Raw genomic sequence first — 18,231 nt, 5'->3', positions numbered from 1 at the left:
AAAAAAAAAAACCTTGAACATCCATCACCCCTTTAAGCAGGACATCCCACAATCAGTTCCTAGCAGGAGAAAATATACTACTTAAGATTGCAACCAAATACAGTTGCAAATTAGTGGAAATCTCCAAGGACCATCAGTCTGTAAAAAAAATGACTCATCTACTGTGAATTTTTAGACACTGTTCCATAAGATGATTAGGAAACAGTTTTCTTGACCAGTCAAGGACTTGTTAACATCTCACCAAGCATAAACTAAATCAAATGCCAACCTGGTCAACTGAGCACTGCCTCTTAGGAAACAAAAAGGCAACTTGTAAAAGAAATGATAAAAAGCTATACAAGTCAGAATTGTGTCAATAAATTCTCAAGTAGGTGAAACAGTTTTTGTTGTTTTGCTTAGTTAGCCAACTTATTCACAAGAAAAACTAAAATAAAATTCACCTTGGTTTCATGGAGATGCTAGTCATTCTAACAGGTCTACTTTCACTCCTATAACCCAAACCTAAACAGACTATCGAACATTTTATGTGAACTTACACATCCACAATATTTTTTCTCCTGAATTTCTTACACCAAGTTACTACCTTTATAAAAAGTGTCACATTCTCAAACCTGATCAGGTGAACGATATGAACCAACCCACAACAGCTCACCCAAAAAAGGCAAACATTAAATAAAAATTGGGAATGAACATAGCAAAATGTACAGAAAAAAAATGTAAAAATAACTTGCTACTTTAAATCAAATTCTCAAAGCTAGTCAAATATAAAACAAAAGTACATAATTTTTTTATTTAATCAATTTAAAAAAATCACATTCCTTTTCAAAAATGGAACCTATCCCACCAGTACCAGGTAAAAAAAAAATAGAATTCCTTCCTTCAGGAGATACAAGTCCATTATAGAGAAGGACACAATTTAAGAAAGAAAGAACTAGTAGCATGAAAAACTATTGAGACTATCATATCTCTCCCATGCATTCCTGTAAAACAGACAATATTAAAATGAACAACAGTGGCTTTTGTTAACGAAGCATTACACCTAGAGGTTGAAGAACGTAGTTAAAATTTTAAAAGCACACCATCAATAAAATTGAAACTCATTCTTGAACAGTTTCAACATTCTTAAAGCTGAAGTCACATGGGCTCATCTATAAAAAAAAACATTCAATGTCTAATGGTAATTCTAGTCTTATTGGTAACACCTATTTTCAGTATCTATTCTAATCTATTCAGTATCTATTCTAATTAGAGATATTTAATTCGGTTTATTTTAGTATCGTACTCTCCAATGAGTGCAGGCACACAGCACTGTGACATGTTCTCCAGATAAATGCTGATACAATTTTTACAGATTACTAAACAGATTAGAGAATCAGTACACAAAGCACACACAGGGAAAAAAGTAGTTTCAAACTACTAAATGGAAACCAACAATATCTGTCCATTAATTAATTATTGAACTATGGCCAGTTGACAAAAGAATGGAAGAAAACAAAAAATCCAGTTAGCAGCATCCCTGGAGAAAAATCTCTGGTGGGGTCCACAGTTAACTGTTTTAGAGAAACACAAAGTCAAAGTCAGATACAGTCACAATCCTGGAGACCTCCACCAACTAGCCACCCACCGTCTCCTGAGAATTCAACAGCAGAGTCTGTGCTTGGGCTGTCTAATCTAATGAAGGAATTTTCCATCAAATGATTTTGAAGAATCCCAGTATCTCAGATATATGCAATTACAAGTCAATGAAGGAAAATTATCTTTAATGTAAATTCCTTTTGAAGCAGTCACAATCTCACAGTATCCAATGGTGAAAATGTAAATAATGACAACTATTATTTGGATGTCAACACATGAAAATGTATTCCTAGATTTTCAAATTGGGCATCTGCATGAGATATTAAAAAAGTTAAAACCCCCTCAACACAAAATTAAATTACTCAGTAACATACTGTAATTATAGACATCTCCAGCTGACAGCTCTATAGAAGTCAATTGAAAAAAAAACCTTCAGTTGGATAATTTGAAGTACATCATAAATCTCTAATTTGCATTCTGACAAGTCAATGTTGAATGGTAGATATATGAAATTCTCAATTTTTGAATGTACTCCTATATTGCAATTATCTTAGATTTGTATTCTTTCTAATCAAATTTGCATTCTTGGAACCTAATACACAGAATATTTTAACAGATCAATATTTCACAATATTAGAATAATGACTAGTCAGAGTTAGGCATTACAAGTTCAAACACCTCCTCCTACTAGTGGGACTCCTGTTTTATTCCCTCAGGAAAGGCAGAAATATGGTGTAAGCATCCATTGAAGACAAAACAGTTAAGGCTTGGAAATTATAACCTGGAACTTGCTTGTCATGCATTTCAGAAGTGCATGGTTCTCCAAAAAAGTTTTTATAGTTGGCATGTTAAGATTTTGCACACCATTTTCTTGAAAACATTATAACCACCAATAAAAATTAAAACACTCTTACCAAATTGGTTTGAAAAGTAAGTTAGTATGTTAGTTGGTGGGTCTTCACTTAAACACCATTGAAATATATATTTTTTTTAAATTTCAAAAACACACTGCAGAACTGAACTCTAAATAAGACATTTGTCAATATAAACCACATTTTGTAAAACCCAGTCACAGTCTGAACTTTTAACATTTGTCCATGTTGCTGGCCATATTAAAATATAACCAGTAACATCCCTATTTTCTAAATTTTTTAGCATGTTAACAAAGAGGCAGTCGTCTCTACAGCGTTTCCTTTTCTGTAAAGGTGTTATCGACAAGCTGATTAAATCGTGAAAATTACAGCACCTCGAGGACACCCCCAAATAGATATCACACATTTCCTGCCATACTAGTCTCTCACAAACTAGTGTCATTTATCTCTTTTTAAGGCAGGTGTACAGGATTACTTGAAGCTGCCATGATATCTACATAACTGCCATGTACATTATTCATTTCAGTTAATTCTCAACTTTATTTTCCAAATCTGCTAATGAGAAGCACACAATAGCATTATAGTCAAGTCATTAAAATTTAGTAATTAATCAAGAAATATACAATAAAAACCTGAGTAGTTTGTTAAACTGTTAAAGACTGTCTTAGTAATTTTCATCTTGTTAATTTTCATATCTTCCCCATTTTAAAACCACAGTTTTAATCACTCACCCCAAAAGATGAGCGACTCTGGCAGTGTCGAATCAGAGGTTCTCCACATTTCTTAATGTTGTGAAGGTTTTCTTCTTGCTCCCTGTCCTCTTCATTCTTTAGAAGGGGTGCAGTGGGGGAGCGACCTATTAGGTCTGACCCTCGGCCTGCAGATACAGTGGAACGGCTGTCTCGATAGTGGGTGGTATTCTCCTGTAGAAGAATTAGCAGGACAATTTTAAAAATGCACATTATATGTTTACTATTAAACTGATGTATAGGTATTACTTTTTTTCCCCCCTACAGCACAGATTTAAGAATGAAACAAGTGGCAAATATCCATATATATCTATATCTAATAATAAATAATGTCTAATAAAACTTTTATTCTGCAAGACTTTATTTCCTCAAATAATCTGGATTTCTTCTTCATCACTGAGACTTGGATTTTAAATGGTGATTCTTGTTTTACTGACATGACTCCATCAGGTTATTCATTTTTAAACTCTCCTCGCCTGACTCGCCATGGGGGGGCATTGCCAGTATTTTTAAAAGTATGTTCTTGTGTCGGAGCCTTACAAGGAGTCCGTTTAGCAGGTTTGAACTTCAACTTTTCAAAGTGTGAAGCTCCCCTTCTCTGCTGTTTGCCGTGGTTTATAGACCTCCTATAATTAATGATACTTTCATCTCTGAATTCTCAGATCTCTTGGCTGATATCACCCTCTCTCATGATAAAGTAATTATTGTTGGTGATTTCAAAATTCACATTTGTTGTCAATCGAAACCTTTGGTCAATGACTTTTTATCACTATTGAACTCGTTTGATTTTATACAGCATATTAATATGCCAACCCACTCTCTCGGTCACACCCTCGATCTCGTTCTTACTCATGATATTTCAGTGAATAATATTGATTTATGTGATGTTTCTTTTACTGATCACTTTTCTATAATGATGGATCTGAATATTACTGTTGATGTCCCGACTAATAACTGTCCCCCACACTGCTCGTGCTTTTTAAATTCTTCTATTATATCTGATTTTAAAACCATTTTCTCTAGTCTTTATGTGCATGACCAAAATAATGGTATCGATGATTCTGTCGTAAAATTTAATTGTTCCTGTAAAACGATTTTAGACTCAATTGCTCCGCCCAAGATACGAAGTAATCAGGGTAGACCTGCTCCCTGGCTAAATGAAAATACACGATCACTGCGCCACGCCTGTCGAACTGCTGAACGGCGTTGGAAAAAAGATGGACTAATTGTCTCTAAACAGATTTTCAGGACTTCTTTTTTCAATTTCCACGCTGAAGATAACGAAACAAAACTTCTTTGCCGATTTAGTATCCCATCACTCAAAGAATCCTAGGGTCTTATTTAATTCAATTAATGCGGCCATTCACCCTCACTCTGCGATGGGATTAAATAGCATTGTTCATTGTTCATTCATGTGACCAGTTTCTATCATTCTTTGTCAGCAAAATCGATACTATCCACTGTGGCATTGTTCAAACGAGCTATGAACTTCCTACTGTTAATCATGACATTGTCTTAGAATCCTTTGACCTAGTCTCACTTTCACAGCTAAAAAGATCTATTGACACCCTTAAACCAGCCCCCAGTCCTCTGGACATTGTACCACCACATCTCTTAGTGAAAGCCTTTGATGTGTTGGGCCCTCCCTTATTAGCCATTATCAATGATTCTATTAGTTCGGGGGTTGTGCCCTCATTTTTTAAACATGCTGCAGTCCATCCCAGTCTAAATAAGGCAGAATTAGATCCTGGAGTTTTAGCCAATTTTCGTCCAATTTCCCAACTGCCATTTCTGGCTAAAATTCTAGATAGAATTATTTATAATCAATTGGTTGATCACCTTAACTCCAATAATTTATTTGAGATCTACCAATCTGGCTTTAGGCGTTATCATAGTGTTGAAACGGCACTCCTGAAAGTGTTCAACGACATCTCTTTTATTACTGACTCAGGTGATGCGGCAGTCCTTCTCCTCCTTGACCTGTCCACTGCCTTTGGCTTAAAGGGGCTGCTCTTAACTGGTTCAGGTCGTATTTAACTGGTAGACACTTTTCAGTGACTTTTAATTCATCTTCTTCTTCTACTGCTCCTCTTAGATATGGTGTTCCTCAGGGATCCATTTTGGGTCCAATCTTATTCTCTATATGCCTTCACCCTATTGGAGCGATTTTTAGGAAATTTAACATTTCTTTTCACTGCTATGCTGATGATACTCAGGTTTATATCCCTGTCTGCAACTCCACAACTGTCTGTCCGAACTAAGATCCTGGATGGCTAATAATTTTCTTGACCTTAATCAAAATAAAACTGAGGTGCTTATAGTGGGTTCATCAGCTAAAGCCCAAATTGCTCTTGGACTTCTCGGCTCTCTCTGTCTTTTCCAAACCTCAAGTCCGCAATCTTGGTGTTACCTTTGATAGCAACCTCTCTTTTGAGAAACAAGTAAATTCTGTAGTCAAGAGTTGCTTTTTCCAACTTCATCTATTAGGTAAGATAAAGCCTTTTTTATCTTCTAGGGATCTTGAGATAGCTACTCATGCGTTTATTTTTTCTCGCCTCGATTACTGCAACTGACTGTATTCTGGGATTAACAAATCACAGGTTACAGCTGGTCCAAAATGCTGCCGCTCGCTTTCTGGTTGGGGCAAAAAAGTATGACTGTTTCTCCTATTTTAGCTTCTTTACACTGGCTGCCTGTCAGTTTTCGAATTGATTTTAAAATCTTGCTGCTAGTTTTTAAATCTTTACATGGGCTTGCTCCTGTCTATTTATCTGAACTGTGTGTTTTACATGAGCCACCTAGAGTGCTTAGATCTTCTGGTCAGCTGTCTCTGGTTGTCCCTCGTACCAAGTGTATAACCAAGGGGGACAGGGCTTTTGCAGCTGCTGCGCCTCGCCTGTGGAACTCTTTACCTCATCATATAAAGGAGTCGTCTACAATTGAACTGTTCAAAACAAGATTAAAGACTCATTTCTATTCACTTGCATTCCGTGACCTTCAGTAATACTGATGGTTTCCTCTTTGTGATTATATAACATTACTGCTATTTATTATGTATTTTATGTTCATATATTTTATTTCTATTTATGTTTTATGTTAATTATTTTGTTTTTCTTTTATTCTATTATTGTAAAACACTTTGGCCACAGCATTACTATGTTGTTTTAAATGTGCTATATAAATAAATTGACATTGATGCTGTTTTGAAGGCAAAGGGTGGTCACACCAAATATTGATTTGATTTAGATTTCTCTTTTGTTCATTCACTGCATTTTGTTGATTGATGAAAAAAATGATTAACACTTCCATTTTTGAAAGCATTCTTTTTTTACAGCATTTTTTCCACACCTGCCTAAAACTTTTGCACAGTACTGTATATATTATAATATATACACACACATACAGTTAGGTCCATAAATATTTGGACAGAGACAACTTTTTCTAATTTTGGTTCTGTACATTACCACAATGAATTTTAAATGAAACAACTCAGATGCAGTTGAAGTGCAGACTTTCAGCTTTAACTCAGTGGGGTGAACAAAACGATTGCATAAAAATGTAAGGCAACTAAAGCATTTTTAACACAATCCCTTCAATTCAGGGGCTCAAAAGTAATTGGACAAATTAAATAACTGGAAATAAAATGTTAATTTCTAATACTTGGTTGAAAACCCTTTGCTGGCAATGACAGCCTGAAGTCTTGAACTCATGGACATCACCAGATGCTGGGTTTCCTCCTTTTTAATGCTCTTCCAGGCCTTTACTGCAGCAGCTTTCAGTTGCTGTTTGTTTGTGGGCCTTTCTGTCTGAAGTTTAGTCTTTAACAAGTGAAATTCATGCTCAATTGGGTTAAGATCAGGTGACTGACTTGGCCATTCAAGAATTTTCCACTTCTCTGCTTTAATAAACTCCTGGGTTGCTTTGGCTATATATGTTTTGGGTCATTGTCCATCTGTATCATGAAACACCGCCCAATCAATTTGACTGCATTTAGCTGGATTTGAGCAGACAGTACAGTATGTCTCTGAACACCTCAGAATTCATTTGGCTGCTTCTGTCCTGTGTCACATCATCAATAAACACTAGTGTCCCAGTGCCACTGGTAGCCATGCACGCCCAAGCCATCACACTGCCTCCACCGTGTTTTACAGATGATGTGGTATGCTTTGGATAATGAGCTGTTTCACGCCTTCTCCATACTTTTTTCTTGCCATCATTCTGGTAGAGGTTGATCTTGGTTTCATCTCTGTATTTACTTTCATGCAGTCTTTTTTTTATGGTAGACTTGGATATCGATACGCCTACCCCCTGGAGAGTGTTGTTCACTTGGTTGGCTGTTGTGAAGGGGTTTCTCTTCACCATGGTAATTGATTCTGCAATCATCCACCACTGTTGTCTTCCGTTGACGTCCAGGGGCCTCATGTATAAACTGTGCGTACGCACAAAATGTTGCGTACGAATGTTTCCATGCTCAAATCGCGATGTATAAAACCTAAACTTGGCGTAAAGCCACGCACATTTCCACGGTACCTCATACCTTGGCGTACGCAATTTCTCCGCTCGGTTTTGCAGACTGGTGGCACCCAGCGTCAAAGCAGTGCTACTGTTCCTGTGTGGTCACCCTTTCTTAGACCCATGTTCCTGACGCGGCTTTATAAATACACTGAAACTAACTGCATATTGTTTATTAGTGTAATGCATCTGATTGTAATTAACCTGTAGCAATATAATGGTCCAGGGAATAGCCATAGTATTCCAAATACCATAACTGCTTTAGCGTTGTTACTCTTACTGCATCTTCTTCTTCTTCTTTCAGCTGCTCCCGTTAAGGGTTGCCACTGCGGATCATCTTTTTCCATATTACTCTCACTGTACCACTCGGAGTATTTATATCACTGTATCTGAGTGGGGAATCACAGCAGCAATTGATCGGAAAGAGAATTATCGGTATACAGTTTCAAGTAGGCTACACACTACCTCAACCACGGCAAAAAACGTCAAAGCCTTTCCTGTACGGACCTCGCGTTTCAGAAACGGTTTCATCCCAAGAACTATAAACGCACTCAATCAGTCCATCAAGTGCTCCTTGTAGAACTGTTTACTTATAAGTACAATTACCTCACTGTAAACTTACACTACAGTTATAATATTGCACAACCTGCGCCACTTTATAAAGCGCGTATGATGACAATATCATTTTTAAGATGAAATGCAGCAAAATATGTTGCTTATAGTATACAGATAAAACTTTAACTTCATTTAAATAATCTGTATTGTTAATAATTAAACATGTGAAGACACGGTGCCGCAGCGCTAGCTAGTTCACGGATAGCTCCTGCCTTGCGCTGTATTCTTGCTGGTGCTGACGCGACACTGGAAGGATAGACGGATAGAATAATTAAACATGTACTACAAAGATATTTCAATGTTCCTTAAAAGTTTTGAAGAATCGGCGTTCTAAGCTTACAGATGGCTTAACGTCTATTACAGCGCTAATTGTGTGGTGATTGGATATTTGGAGAAAGCAAAGTAAGTAGAGGAATTGGAGGTTAGTACGTTTGAAAGAGACAATACTTCTGTAATAAATTATTTCATCGGAGGTCGCGCATGGCGCAGCATGCCTCTTGCGTGAGATATGAACAAGCACTGCGCCACCGTGTTCCCATGTTTAATAACATGCTTTGATTCCTATCATCATGAAAATGATATCATGTATACATCTCAGTATTTTAATTATTCAGAGAGCTGTAATATCTCGAATATAATGGATTCTGTGTCCTGTCGGAGAAAGAGAAAGAACGGAAGCACGTAGTGATTCACACACATAGAGCACATAGAAGATCAAATACACAACAAAGCATTTAACGTGCTACTTGAGAAACTAGTAAAATAAACGGTTTTAAGATGAAGTTTATGATGTTCTACTTTAATGGCAAAATAAACTACGTGATTAAAGTGGAAAGTTCGAGATTAAAGTTGACATTTCGTGCATTTTTCCCACTGTGTGCCTATTTTTTTTCTCTGTACTCTAATAAGCTTTCATATGACACTCAGACGGTGGGCTACGAGTCGCCTTTTCACGCTGACTTTGATAAGTGACTTCTTTTTTATTTCGGGCATTGTACGACTTTGTGAACTTGAGTTTCAAGCTTCTCAGACACTCTGTCACTCGATCAACTTCCTTTTGTTGATTATACCACTGTTTAAACCAACAAATAGTACGTTTTTCCTTTGCCTCCACTTGGTATTCACTGAAATTCTTATATTTTCCCCCATGCTTTTCCCATTGTCTTTTCACAGAAGGCTATTTATATTGATTTGCTTATTCAAAGAGGCGTAATTCTGGGAGGAGTTGGGGCGGGACAGAAGGCGCGTGCATGTGCGTTACTTTTCACGCTGATCGGGATTTATGTAGCGGAAGAACGTGAAAGTTTACGTGCGTACAGATTCCTGCATCTGGATTTTTCTGTGCGTACGCACAATCCCGCTTTTGTGCTTACGCCATGTTATAGTGCGAGTTCTACGCACGGCGTTATACATGAGGCCCCAGGTCTTTTTGCGTTGCCGAGTTCACCAGTGCTTGCTTTCTTTCTCAGGATGTACCAAACTGTAGATTTTGCCACTCGTAATATTGTAGCAATTTCTCGGATGGGTTTTTTCTGTTTTCGCAGCTTAAGGATGGCTTCTTTCACCTGCATGGAGAGCTCCTTTGACCGCATGTTGTCTGTTCACAGCTAAATCTTCCACATGCAAGCACCACACCTCATATCAACTCCAGGCCTTTTATCTGCTTAACTGATAATGACATAACGACGGACTTGCCCACACCTGCCCATGAAATGGCCTTTCAGTCAATTGTCCAATTACTTTTGAGCCCCTGAAATGAAGGGATGGTGTTAAAAAATGCTTTATTTGCCTCACCTTTTTATGCCATCATTTTGTTCACCCCACTGAATTAAAGCTGAAAGTCTACACTTCAACTGCATCTGAGTTGTTTCATTTAAAATTCATTGTGGTAATGTACAGAACCAAAATTAGAAAAAAAATTTGTCTCTGTCCAAATATTTATGGACCTAACTCTATATATCAAACCACACACACAGTACATCTCACTTAAAGACAGTCTTAAAAGGTGAGAACAAATGCTTACCCCCAGAGAAGACATGCTGCTTCTCATCGCACTGTCCACATGCCCAATGAGAGGATCATCATTCTGCAAAAAAACAAAATGTTATTATAGGATGATGAAATTGGGATTATTTACACATTTGTGTAAATTAAGAGCCTACAGCACCTGCGACCTGGGGTCTGTGCCTATGGAGTTCAGCCTTCTAACGGAGGTTTGTCTTGAAATGTTGGAGAGCTCCTCACTGAACAATAGAAAAAAAGAAAGCTGTTAAGCACTTAAATTTCCAAACTGCCTCATCACCTTAACTCTTTGAGGGCTGAATATTCTTTCTAAAAAACTCAGCTTTCTGAAAAGTACACAAAGCAATGGTTTCACACATAAATCAACATAAAACATCTGTTGCTACGTGCTGTGGCTGCTGTTGGCACATGTTCGGCATCTCTGGCAGCAGTGGCTGCGCGGGGGCACCTCAGTGGTCAGCAGGAATACACTGTGAACTGGCTGTCTTCATACAGCAGGTGAGCGGCAGTCGCAGCGCGGCACAATATGGTTTGTACCTCGTCATCAAGAGTGGTGGTCCTCCAGGCGAACGCCGCCGTAGGCTCATTAGCTACACGAAAGTGTTCAGCACCACGATCAGCTGGGGACCGATCAGATGATGCTGGTACTTCACTTTCATTTTTGATATCCATCTCCAGATCACTTGCATCAAACTCGGAGTCCGACAAGTCAGAGTCCTATTCAATGAAATTACGTAAAACGTCCATGTAGTATTTTGCTTTGCGCATTCGCTTTGGTCTCTCGCCAGATGTCGATGCCATTTTAGATGCCATTTGCTCCTTGCTAATCATGCACTCATAGGCAATCGAGATTAAATCAACAAAGCTATGTAACTTTCCTTCTAGTAAAGAGAGTCAAACGTAAACATAACGGTGAGTTTTGTTGCAGTTTACAGCAGGTTATCGTCCTCTACCTCTGAATTTTGACAAAAGTCGACATTAGCCCTGAAAGAGTTAATCAAGCATATGATTAATTCCCTTGTTGACCATGGAACTGCATAGTATTTATACGGATGCCATCATCTTGATTCTTCCTTGTTATTTCAAGCCTGTTGACATTATATACTACAACCCAACTCCAAGCTCCCACCTGAATGGTGCAGGCATTTTTCTGCTTTTATTACATCAATGCATTGCTTAATGAAACCCCTCTAAAATACTTACTTCTTTGAGTTCAGTTCCATCTCTAACTTCTTGTTTTTCCTCTTGTGATAGCGGTTCAGCAGAAACACAGATATGAACAGAACTAGCAGCAGGACAGCTGTAATGACTGCTGCAGCAATGATGGACAAAGAGATGAAGTCAGCCTTTGTTGCAGCAGATTCTGTGATCATAAAAGAGATAAAAAAATAATAACCAGTTAGGTCAATGTCCTGGAAAAACTCCACATTTGTTCGTAGTCATTGTGAACCATTTCTACAGGTTATAAATCACCAGCCCCAGAATCAGTTCAGTAAATTTGGTGCTGGTTTAAATGTGATCAGGTATATAAAGTAGACTGTTAAATACAGTTAGGAGAGGCATACTTAAACAGTGGTTTTCCAACAGAGACATTTGTGAAATTTCACCCAAAAAGTATCTTAGACCACTCCGCTGATGTACCTAAAGTTAAGTTTTAATTTTGTTACTGTATAATAAACCTGGTGGAGATTAAAGCCAGTGCTTTAGAGCTGACTAAAACTATCAGGCTTATAGAAATAAAAATGGAGGAGTAACTTGTAGAATGAGCATCTTAGGATCAGCACGCAGCAGCTACAGTCCCAGTCAGGTTGCATACAGCAGATGCATGTTGGCCGGCTAGCAACTCCATTTACCCAGTTTGTGTGTATTTAGGTCTGATTGCAGGAGCTTTCCCTACAATGGAACTACAATGCTCGTCTGGTATATGCCATAGTACCAAGTGCTTCCCCTATAGGCTACAATTGATTCTATAATGAAATATTACGGTTCAGAAACTAAACAGACAGAAGGATGTTTGGTTAAGATTCAGAAAAATAGATTTTTAATGGAGTTTGCACTTTATAGAAGTAACAGATTTTCACTTGAATCTCTCAAAGAACTGAAACTGCATAAGCAAGTCAGGAAGTCAAACTGAATCAGACCAGAATTAACAAATGCCTACATTTCATGGAGATATTCTTGACAACCAAAATACGTTCAATGTTCTAGACTCCAATTGTGTATTTTTAAGTTATGGTATGTTGAAGTTTACCTAAGACCTTAAAATCTAGTATTGCTATTGTTAACAGTCTATAATGCATTTTCTCAGGGGAAAAACACCTTTCAAATTTCTTCCTTATTAACACAATACAGAAAACATTGGTTTAAGTATTCAAAAGGAAACAAAATAGATGAAGGTTACTTTTTGCAGATAAAATTAGACAATATGTTGGATGCTTTACCTTCAATACACTGGAAGCCCTAAATTCGCATTCTTCTTTTGAAAATGTTCAAAGTAGAACACAGGAATAGAAGATTATAGAGTTTGGACTAAAAGTGTGAGCTGCCTCCTTACAGTTCGAGATCCAGAGCCAGATTCTGTTTGTCTCATGTATGGTGTGTAAGCCCATATGTTAGACCCTCATTACTACGTTAAAAAAATGATTATATATACTGGCAAAGGGACAATCAGCCCAATAACACAGTATTTTTTTTCATTCCCAAATAATCCAAAATATGAATATGTAACTGCTTCCATCTATCTGTAGTTTAATTGGTGAAAAAATGTGAAAATTTATATAAGATTTCGTTCTAACCAACTTCCTCCTGGGCACCTTGTTTTAAAACTCATTTTAAAAAATGGCCAGCTATCTTAGAAGCTACATTCAAGTTTAAACACTCATTATTCATAATACTGATATCAAACCTGCTCTCTCTCTCTATTTAAAAGTACCCACATTCTTCTTCATATCTTATGCACCGTTTTTTGTGGTAAAACTACTGGAACCAAGACAACTTTAGAGGGCTGGTAGATCACTTTACACGCAATATAGATCTAAAGACAGCAGTTTTCATGGAAGCTGATAAATAAATGTCAAGTGTACAATTGCAACATGGCTACACTAGGTGGCAAGAGCAGCCAGACATTCTAGAGCTCTTGTAATAGGATTTGTGGACAGCAGATGGCAGAAAGTTTCAGTACATTTAAAAAGTCTTGCGATAACAAACCAAATGCAACCAAAGACTGACCACTACATCCTACTCTTATGATTTCTGATCAATTTCACATGGTCATAATAGTGAAAGATGCCAAGGTAAAATGTAGGAGCAGCCAGTTATAGTATATGAACTACAGTGCCCTCCATGATGTTTGAGACAAAGACATTTTCCCTTGATTTACCTCTCTGATCCACATTTTAAAATTGCAAACAATTCAGACATGATTGTAGTGAACACTGCAGACTTAAATTAAAGGAATTTACATACATTTCTGTTACAGTATGTAAAAATAAAACTCTTTTAGGGCATCATAATGATTGGGACATAGCAATGGCAGGTCTATTAAAGCAGACATGTTTAATACTTTGTTGCATATCCATTGCATGCAATGACTTCTCAAAGTCTGCAATTCATAGACATCACCAGGTGCCGAGGATCTTCTCTGATGATGGTTTGTCAAGCCTCTAATGCAGGCATCTTCAGCTCCAACTTGTTTTGTGGGCTTGTCCCCATTAGTATTCTCTTCAGCATATGGAAGGCATGCTCAGTTGTATTTAAATCGGGTGAATAGCTAGGCCATTCCAGAATTTTCCATTTTTTTAACTTTAAAACTCCCTTGTATTGTATTAGCGGTATGTTTGGGATCATTATCTTTTTGTGAGAGGAAGCACAATCCAACAGGTTTGGAGGCATTTACTGGAACGTAAGCAGATCAGAGGTTTCTATTCACCACAGAATTCATTGCCCGTCTGCCATCAGCAGTTTCATCATTAGTGAAGACAACTGCGTCAGTATCTGTGGCAACCATAGATGACCAAGCCATAACACTCCCACCACCATGTCGAACAAATGAAGTGGTATGCTTTGGATCTTGGGCAGTTTCTTTAGGTCTCCACACTTTGCTCTAACCATCGCTCTGATGTAGGTTCATCTTTGTCTCATATGCACACCAGTCCTTTTTCCAGAATTTTGTAAGCTCTTTTAAGTACTTTTTCAAAAATTGTAACCTGGCCATCCTATTTTTGTAGCATATCCTATGGTTTTACTGATGTCTCTAATGGTTTTATTCTTGTTTTTCAGCCCCATAATGGTGTCTTTGACTTTCACTGGCACAGCTCTGGTCCTCGTGTTGAACAATACTAACTATAGACTTCAAAGGGTAGAAGCCAAGCCTAGGTATCTTATGCCTGCACTAATGAAGCACAGGAACACACCTGAGTAATCACAAACACCTCTGACACCCATTGCCCCAAACATTAAGATGCCCCAAAAAGGGGAGGGGGGGGAGACAGAGGGATGTGTTTAAAAAGTCATTTCTACATGATGTGACGAAAAAGTAAAATTAAAAGTTAAATTAAAGTCTGCAATGGGCAATTTGATCACAACTGAATTATTTAATTTGTAATTTTAAAGTGGAGCACAGGGGCAAATAAAATGTTTCTTTATTCCAAACATTATGGATGGCACTGAATATAGTTACCAATTAATTTTATTTGCAGTTGCACTGCACACTTCTTGGGATGATAATGCTGAGAGAGAGAGAGATAGATAACTTTATTAATCCCAAGGGGAAATTCACATACTCCAGCAGCAGCATTCTGATACAAAAAACAATATTAAAGAGTAATAAAAATGCAGGTAAAAACAGACAATAACTTTGAATAATGTTAACATTTACTCCTCCCGGGTGGAATTTAAGAGTTGCATAGTTTGGGGGAGGAACGATTTTCTCAGTCTGTCAGTGGAGCAGGACAGTGAAAGCAGTCTGTCACTGAAGCTGCTCTTCTGTCTGGAGATGACACTGTTTAGTGGATGCAGTGGATCTTCCATAATTGATAGGAGCCTGCTGAGTGCCCGTCGCTCTGCCACAGATGTGAAGCTGTCCAGCTTCATGCCAACAATAGAGCCTGCCTTCCTCACCAGTTTGTCCAGGCGTGGACATTCTTCTTAATGCTGCTTCCCCAGCACACCACCGCGTAGAAGAGGGCGTTTGCCACAACCGTCTGATAGAACATCTGCAGCATCTTATTGCAGATGTTGAAGGACGCCAGCGTTCTAAGCAAGTATAACCGGCTCTGTCCTTTCTTACACAGAGCATCAGTATTGGCAGTCCAGTCTAATTTATCATCCAGCTGCACTCCCAGGTATTTATAGGTCTGCACCCTCTGCACACAGTCACCTCTGATGATCACAGGGTCCATGAGGGGTCTGGGCCTCCTAAAATCCACCACCAGCTCATTGGTTTTGCTGGTGTTCAAGTGTAGGTGGTTTGAGTCGCACCATTTAACAAAGTCCTTGATTAGGTCCCTATACTCCTCCTCCTGCCCACTCCTGATGCAGCCCATGATAGCAGTGTTGTCAGCAAACTTTTGCATGTGGCAGGACTCCGAGTTGTATTGGAAGTCTGATGTATATAGGCTGAACAGGACCGGAGAAAGTACAGTCCCCTGTGGCGCTCCTGTGTTGCTGACCACAATGTCAGACATGCAGTTCCCGAGACGCACATACTGAGGTCTGTCTTTAAGATAGTCCAAGATCCATGCCACCAGGTATGAATCTACTCCCATCTCTGTCAGCTTGTCCCTAAGGAGCAGAGGTTGGATTGTGTTGAAGGCACTAGAGAAGTCTAGAAACAGAATTCTTACAGCACCACTGCCTCTGTCTAAGTGGGAGAGGGATCGGTGTAGCATATAGATGTCATCCTCTGCTCCCACCTTCTCCTGATATGCGAACTGCAGAGGGTTGAGGGCGGGTTGAACCTGTGGCCTCAGGTGGTGAAGCAGCAGCCTCTCCATGGTCTTCATCACATGTGATGTCAGAGCAACAGGCCGGAAGTCATTCAGCTCACTAGGACGTGATACCTTTGGGACTGGGGTGATGCAAGATGTTTTCCAAAGCCTCGGGACTCTCCCCTGTTCCAGGCTCAGGTTGAAGGTGCGCTGTAGAGGACCTTCCAGCTCCGATGCACAGACCTTCAGCAGTCGTGGCGATACTCCATCTGGACCCGCTGCTTTGCTGGCACGAAGTCTCCTCAGCTCTCTGCTCACCTGCGCTGTTCTAATTGTGGGTGGGGATGTCTCTCCTATGCTGCAGCAGAAGGATGTGTGGAGGGTGCAGTACTCTGAGGTGAGAGTGAGAGTGGGCTAGGGTGGTCAAACCTGTTAAAGAAGTTGTTCATTTGGTTTGCTCTCTTCACGTCTCTCTCGATGGTGGCACCCCGCTTCGAGCTGCAGCCAGTGATGATCTTCATCCCATCCCATACTTCCTTCATGATGTTATTCTGCAACTTCTGCTCCAGCTTTTTCCTGTACTGCTCCTTTGCCGCCCTGAGCAGGACTCGGAGTTCCTTCTGCACGCGCTTGAGCTCATGCTGATCACTGCCTTTAAAAGCCCTTTTCTTCTGGTTCAAAAGGCCCTTGATATCACTTGTAATCCATGGCTTGTTGTTAGCATAGCAGCGTACAGTTCTTACTGGAACTACAATGTCCATAACAGAAGTTGATGTAGTCAGTAGTGCAGTCAACAACCTCCTCAATGTTCTCACTATGGGATTCCTGCAGGATATCCCAGTTTGTAGTTCCAAAGCATTCTCTCAGAGCCTTCTCTGCCTCAGGGGACCACTTCCTGAATGAGCGTGTGGTTGTAGGTAGGACCCTCACTCTTGGTTTGTAGTGAGGCTGAAGCAGAACCAGGTTATGATCTGCTTTCCCAAGTGTAGGCAGCGGGGTGGCACTGTATGCGTCTTTAACGTTTGCATACAGTAAGTCAATAGTCTTATTTCCCCAGGTGTTACAGTCCACATACTGGGAGAAGGCAGGTAATGTTTTGTCCAGCGTCACATGGTTAAAATCTCCAGCAATTAGCACAAGCACCTCAGGATGCTGCGTTTGTAACTTAGCAACAGCAGAATGGATGATGTCACTCGCTGTCTCCACGTCCGCCCGAGGAGGGATGTAAACAATAACAACAATGACGTGTCCAAACTCTCTGGGCAAGTAATAGGGACGCAAACTTACAGCCAACAGTTCGATGTCCCTGCAGCAAGAAGGAGACTTTGATGTTAACATGTCCAGAGTTACACCACCGTGTATTGACATAGACAGCTAGACCTCCACCTTTGTGCTTCCCGCATGTACTTGCATTTCTATCCGCTGTAACTGTGCTAAACCAGGGTAGCTCCACGTTAGCATCTGGGATGGTGGTAGTTAGACACGTTTCGCAAAAGCACAACAAACTGCATTCTCTGTAGGTTCTGACATTTTTCACCAGCGCAGCCAGTTTGTTGATCTTATCTGATATTGAGTTCACATTTCCCATGATCACAGAAGGCACCGAAGGCTTAAAACGCCACTTTCTCGCAAGCCGCTTCATTTTTAGCTTAGTGCCGGCTCTGCTGCCACTATACCGCCTTCTTACCTCGTCGGGTAAATAGGGAACCACACCGGCACTGGCATTTGTTCTCAGCGCTCAAAGTTGAGTACTTGAATAGACGAGTCTCGGCGTGTAAAAATCCATGCCCACGTTGTAAAAGTAAGTGTGTCCAGGGAACGAATCCACATAAAATAAAGTAATAGGAGTGATCAATAAAAAAAAGAGAAAAATAAAAGTAGAAAAATAAAGTCGTACACAGAGCTGCTGCTTTCTTTTTCTTTAAGCAGAGCAATACAAGTTAAAATAAAATTCCAAGG

General features: G+C 39.4%; 1 protein-coding gene across 1 annotated transcript in view; it reads right to left on the bottom strand.

Moving 5' to 3' along the window:
- The window catches only part of LOC114666348 (nectin-4-like), a 95,393-nt gene that overhangs the window by 38,436 nt on the left and 38,726 nt on the right, over positions 1–18,231 (bottom strand). The window contains exons 7-10 of the mRNA XM_028821168.2: positions 11,549–11,708; positions 10,491–10,566; positions 10,347–10,409; positions 3,179–3,370 (exon numbers count right to left, since the gene is read on the bottom strand). Of these exons, the coding sequence (XP_028677001.1) occupies positions 3,179–3,370; positions 10,347–10,409; positions 10,491–10,566; positions 11,549–11,708 (491 nt within the window). The remainder of the gene's footprint in view (positions 1–3,178; positions 3,371–10,346; positions 10,410–10,490; positions 10,567–11,548; positions 11,709–18,231) is intronic.

Source organism: Erpetoichthys calabaricus, chromosome 16 (genome assembly GCF_900747795.2).
Source record: "Erpetoichthys calabaricus chromosome 16, fErpCal1.3, whole genome shotgun sequence".
Taxonomy (NCBI): domain Eukaryota; kingdom Metazoa; phylum Chordata; class Cladistia; order Polypteriformes; family Polypteridae; genus Erpetoichthys; species Erpetoichthys calabaricus.
The sequence above is the reverse complement of the archived record's forward strand: the minus strand, read 5'-3'. Positions and strand labels throughout refer to the sequence as shown.